At 54.5% G+C, this 5,692-nt stretch overlaps 1 protein-coding gene across 1 annotated transcript; it reads right to left on the bottom strand.

Moving 5' to 3' along the window:
- Positions 1–245: 245 nt before the first annotated feature.
- LOC104391438 (keratin, type II cytoskeletal 4-like) lies at positions 246–4,337 on the bottom strand. Its single transcript, XM_010000711.1, has 9 exons — positions 3,849–4,337; positions 3,076–3,293; positions 2,120–2,180; positions 1,838–1,933; positions 1,585–1,749; positions 1,250–1,375; positions 820–1,040; positions 560–594; positions 246–451 (listed from the first exon to the last, which is right to left on the bottom strand). The coding sequence occupies exons 1-9, from the start codon at positions 4,335–4,337 to the stop codon at positions 246–248; spliced, it is 1,617 nt and encodes a 538-aa protein (XP_009999013.1).
- Positions 4,338–5,692: the final 1,355 nt, after the last annotated feature.

The following is a 5,692-nucleotide window of genomic DNA, read 5'->3' as shown; positions in this document are numbered from 1 at the left end:
TCCTGCTGAGTCCCAGCACCGTGGGAGGACTGAGGGCAGCAAGCTGGCCTCAAACCCTGTGGAGGCCCTCGGTCACAAGCTGGTGGACGTTGTCATGGTGGACTTTTCTCTGCAGTCCTAAAGGTGGTGGAGCTTTAACATGGAATTACCACCTTGGCAAGGAGGGGGTGGCAGGTGGTGACTGTCACAACATTTGCTTCCTTTCTCCTCTGGGTGTCGGGGAGGGGTGAAGTAGCTTCGCTTCCCTAGAACCTCCGGCTGGTAGATGTAGAGCTGGTGGTCTTCTTCAGAATGGTGCCGGAGTTAGCCCCTCCACCCACAGAGCCGAATCCCCCCCCAGAGCCAAACCCAGCCCCTCCCAGGCTGTAGCAGAAGCCGGCACCGCCGGTGCCGCAGCCGCCTCTCCCGAGTCCTCCTCCCAGGCACAGCCCGTTGCCGCCTCCCACCACGGCTGCAGGGGAGAACAGAAGCCATGAGGTTACCCCTGATGTCACCATCAAGTTTTGGGGCATCAAGCCCAGCCCACCATGCTCCTTCAGGAGGGGGGAACACTACTTACAGATGCTCACAGCGCTCTGACACTCTCCAGACATCCTGCAAGGAAAAGAGGGAGCATCAGCTCCAGCCAGAGCTCTGAACTGGTCCAGCTCCAGGAAGCTGGGCTTGGTCCATCAGACCATGGGCATAAATAGCAGCAGTTATAGGCCCCTAGTCCATAGCTAGTGGCAACACCATGGATATTTTAGGAGAGGAGATTCCATGGGCCATGTTCTTCCCACTGGTTTAGCAGGATGGAATCAAGCTCCTGCTGTCACCCACCTGCACTCCTCTCCCTCCAGCAGCTTCCTGTAGGTCGCGATCTCGATGTCCAGGGCCAGCTTGACGTTCATCAGCTCCTGGTACTCGCGGAGCTGCCGGGCCAGGTCAGTCTTGGCTTTCTGCCGAGCATCCTCCAGCTCAGTCAGTTTGGTCCTGGCATCCTTGAGGGCCAGCTCCCCGCGCTGCTCAGCGTCTGCGATCGAGCTCTGCAGGGTCTCACACTGGAGGACAAGAAGTGGGCAAGATGAGTGGGGCAGGGGCAGATGGTTAGGGCTGAAGAGTCACTCAAGCTCAGCTTGAGTTCCCCTCCCATCCTCCCCCCACCCGCCCAGCTCTTGCAGGGACTCTTACTGAGCTGTTTGCTTTTGGGGAAGCTCCAAAGAACATTGCCAAGAGCTCACACCCCTTTCCCCAGAAGCGCAGCCCCTACCTGCTTCTTCACATTCTCAATCTCAGCCCGTATCCTCTGGATCATGCGGTTGAGCTCAGAGATCTCGATCTTTGTGTCCCGGAGGCTGTCCCCATGCTTGCCTGCAGTGGCCTGCAGCTCTTCATACTGGCAGGCAGAAGGGAGAGGAGCACATCAGGTCCACCACAAGTGGCTCCAGCCCATGCAAGTCAAGGTGAGCATGTGGCAGGATCAGTACTTGCCTGGCTGGATCAGTACCAGCAACAATGCAAGTCTCAGCATGGCCTGGGCCATCACCAGGAGCACCTGCCCCTCCACAGCCACCCCTGGTCACAGGCAGGGTGTGCAGCACTCACCTTGTTTCGGTACCAAGTCTCAGCCTCCACCCGGCTCCTGTTGGCGATCTCCTCGTACTGGGCTTTGACCTCTGCAATGATGCTGTCCAGGTCCAGGTTTCGGTTGTTGTCCATGGAGAGAACCACAGAGGTGTCAGAAACGGTCTTCTGCATCTGAGCCAGCTCCTGCAATTCACAACACATCTGGCTTTAGCCCTGCTGTAACCTCCTTGCCCTTCTCCACCCCCCTCCAGGGAGCAGCTGGACCACTCACCGCCTCGAAAAGGCACCTCAGGAAGTTGATCTCATCTGCCAGAGAATCTAATTTTGCCTGAAGCTCCACCTTGGTCATGTAGACTCCGTCCACATCCTGCAGGAGGGGTGGGAGGTGAAAACCTGCCTGACACATGCCACTTTCTCTGATGTTTCACTGCGAGACCTTTGGGGCTCCATGTCCCCATGTCACCTCCAGTGAGGGCCCTGGAGCACGGCTGATGCAGCAGAACATCACCTGCACCAAGACCCCTCTGTATAACCATAGAAAAAAGTACTTTACCTTCTTCAGGAGCACAAAGTCGTTCTCAGCAGCTGTTCTTTTGTTTATTTCCTCCTCATACCTGTTGGTGACAAGGAGGTAGATGGGATCTGGATGATTGTTTTGGCTCCAGCTGCTGCTGGCAACCAGCAGCTCTTGGCCTCAGAGGAATGAGGGCAGCAAAAAGAGGACAAGCACCAGCACTGCACCTTCCTGCTCACCACCCTGCACAGAGGCACCTCCCCATGCCTTGGTGTCTGTGGCCACCCTGACTCCTTCTACGAGACCCCAGGACCTTCAGGTCCTTAACACTGGCCATTTCCAACCACTTATCAGGGCAGGTAATTGCTGCAGAGCATTCATTAAGTGGTGGATTTGACTCCAAAACAAAGTCAACCTCAGCAGATCACGGTTAATCCTGGTGAGTCCCAGACTTGCTTTCCCACCATTTTTTGTAACTCCTTCCCTGGAAACATTTCTCCAGGCTTTGCTCTTGCATTTCAGGCTGGGCAATTTTATCTAATAAACCACAGCAGGAAAAGAATCCTTCCTTTTTTTCTTTTTTTTTACTTTTTGCCCCACATCATCTGTCCAAGCTTCAAATCATGAAGGATATTATGGGAAGGAACCCAGGAGGAAATCCATGAAATCCATTTAGCAACAGATCTAATTAGTTCATTAAATCATAATGTCACAGATCCTTGAGTGAGGAAGACAAACAGCAGAGGATCCTGCTTCAGTGAGGAGCATAACTCAGGCAAACATGTAAATATTGAGAAATACTTGGAAAATCCCCACCTGGTGCCAAAACCCACTTGATGAAAACTTCCCTCAAACCTGTTACATCTTCTAATCATTGAAACAAGTGAATTACTGCCAATCCTTCTGATTCCTCCTGGCTGTTCAAAGTCAGTTTTTATCTCTATATTTTTTCACCACCAGGCAGCCCAACCACGACCACACCAAGGACAACGTACTTGGTCTTGAAGTCTTCCACCATGTCCTGGAAGCTCTTCAGCTCTGCTTGCAGCTGCACCTTTTCGCTGCCCAGGGAGTCCAGCTGCTTCCTCAGCCCGCTGATGTAGGTCTCAAAAAAGGGGTCAAGGTTCCTGCTCCCTGTCCCTGTGCCCCCCTGCTCCTGCAGGAGTTTCCACTTGGTTTCCAGGACTCGGTTCTGCTGCTCTAGGAATCGGACCTGAATGATCGCAGGGGTGGGTAGAAAAAGAGTCAGACTCTTCCCAAAAGCATCTTACTGATTTTTTTTCCCTCGGTTTTCCACATTTTTCCCCATTTAAGGAGTTTGACCTTGCTGTCTGTTCTCATCTCCAGTGAGGATTAACTCCAGGGTCCCACTGGACAGGCAAGGACCACAGCTCTAGGATGACAGGGCAAAGGTGGGTCACCTGCCCTCTCCAATCTCCAAAGAGCAGAAGAACAGTGACCTTCTCTGCTTTGGCATCTTCTCCTTAAAAACAGGCCAAAGCACCCTTCAGCCCATGGATGGACAGAGCAGACACTCATCTGAGGATGTCTGCATGTAGGTACATGGTCCCACAGCTTAGCACCACCACCATGGCCTTAAGAACCAGGAATCCTATTCCTAGGTTTCTCCATAACCTTGGGAAAGCCACTTCTCCAGCCACAATCTCCCTGTCTGCAGGGGTTCATGGGGGCTGGGTGGGTGGCAAGCAGCTGGAGATGGGGTCAGACCAACCCTCCACCCCCAGCCCTGAGCTGAAGCCCCTCTCACCTTGTCAATGAAGGAAGCAAATTTGTCGTTGAGCTGCTTCATCTCCTCCCGCTCTTGTGTTCGCACCTTCTGGATCTCGGGGTCAATCTCCAGGTGGAGTGGGGTCAGCAGGCTCTGGTTGATGGTCACTTCCCGGATGCCACCCGGTGGGCAAGGGGGAAAGCCTTGACCTCCCAACCCGCCATCAAACCCTCCACCAAAGCCACCAAAACCACTGCCAAAGCCACCGCCGAACCCACCACCGTAGCCACCACCAAACCCTGCCCCAGCACCGAAGCCACCGACCCCAAAACCTCTGCCGAACCCTCCCACGGAGGTGCTTTTACTGCCTCCCAAGCAGTAGAGGCTCCTGCTGCTGAAGCCACCAGCGTTGCCGGGTCCCCTGCATCCTCCTCGGGACACAGAGCCGAGCGCAACCTTGTTCCTCCCTCCGAAGCAAACGGAGCTGGAGCTGAACCCCTTTCCCAAGCCACAGGACTGACGAGACATGGTGATGGGTCCCCAAGAGTCAACCAGTGCAGAGAGAAGAGCAAAGAAGGCACAGGAGGAGGTTTGGAGGTGAGAGGAGGTAAGTCTTGTGGGTGCAGTGGCTGAGGTCCCCTTTTTATCTGCTCAAGGAGTTGGCCAGGTGTCAGGGGAGTGGAGAGGTCTCCCTTTGTCTTGTGTTGTTTTTTTTTATTGTATTCATTGTTTTAGGGTTTGGATGGATGCCCTCCTCCCTTTGCCACCACCATGACCTGCCTCAAAACACTCCCTCCAGAGCTAAAAAAAACAAAGCTATTGTTGGTGTTGGAAGCCCAATTCCAAAGCAAATTCTCTGCACTGCAACTGCCAACTCATCATGAGCCTCTCTGAGCCTCTCACAGCAATGACAAAGCACCAGAAATTCTTTGACACATCACACCCTCCAAGGAGACCCTTATTTTAGCTAAATCACTCATTTTGAGCCTGATGGCAGGTGCTTGGTTCACTGAATTCCGACAAAAACCTGGTTTCCCAATCACACCCTCAGATGCACCCGGGTTCAAGCTCCTGCTCAGAGGAGGTTTCACTGGGGCTGCCTAAAACTGTTTCACAACCAGGGAGCATTAGTCTTTGGCAGGGTTGGTTGTAAAATCAGTCTTGTGTCAATAAGGAAGACTTAGAAACACTTTTTAAATTGTCTTCAAGTCATTTTTTATCTCTCTGTGTTCTGGTTTGGTTTGGTGGGGTTTTTGATAGTGGGGGAAGGACCCCAGGGGTGGCTCCAGTAAGAAGCTGAGAAGCTCCCCCTGCTCCAAACCAGCCCAGGAGCCCTGACAGGGACAAGAGGTGCCCCTCTGCATTAACATCCTAAAGAGCAGCTATAACACTGAGCAGAGACACACCTGGGGGAAGAAGAGCTGGGCTGGGGAAGGAGACGGGGCTGGGGGTTGGTGAGGAAGGAAGGGAAGAAGGTGCCCGAGCAGAAGTTTCCCTGCAGCCCATGGCGAGATGGCAGCTGTGCCCCTGCATGTGTGGAGGAACGTGGGGAACGTTCCCTGGGGGTGCCAGGAGGAGAGAACTTGGCCAGTGGGCTGGGATGTTGTGGCCAGTGGGCTGGGCTGGTGCAGCTGTGGGAGCCCCCGGGCCAGGGGAGGTGCCCGTTCCCGAAGCCCCCGGGCTCTGCGGGCAGCGCTGGAGCAGCTCCTGGTGGGAAGGGCTCCTGGAGGAGAGGCTGGGGGAGGATCTGCCAGGGAGGGACCTGTGTGGAGCAGGGCAGGACTGTGAGGAATCCTTCTTCCTGAGGGGGAAGGAGCAGCAGGAACTGCCAGCCTGTGCAGTGACTCCCAACCCCATCCCCATCCCCCTGTGCTGGGGGGGAG

The sequence above is a fragment of the Chaetura pelagica genome, unplaced genomic scaffold (assembly GCF_000747805.2).
Source record: "Chaetura pelagica isolate M959 unplaced genomic scaffold, ChaPel_1.0 scaffold966, whole genome shotgun sequence".
Lineage (NCBI taxonomy): Eukaryota > Metazoa > Chordata > Aves > Apodiformes > Apodidae > Chaetura > Chaetura pelagica.
The sequence above is the reverse complement of the archived record's forward strand: the minus strand, read 5'-3'. Positions and strand labels throughout refer to the sequence as shown.

Coding starts and splice junctions, on each gene's coding strand:
- LOC104391438 (XM_010000711.1), bottom strand. CDS start 4,337: ATGTCTCGTCAGTCCTGTGGCTTGGGAAAGGGGTTCAGCTCCAGCTCC. Junction 1,041..1,249: donor TTGAGAATGTGAAGAAGCAG/GTAGGGGCTGCG, acceptor CTTGTCCTCCAG/TGTGAGACCCTGCAGAGCTC. Junction 452..559: donor TCAGAGCGCTGTGAGCATCT/GTAAGTAGTGTT, acceptor TCTCCCCTGCAG/CCGTGGTGGGAGGCGGCAAC.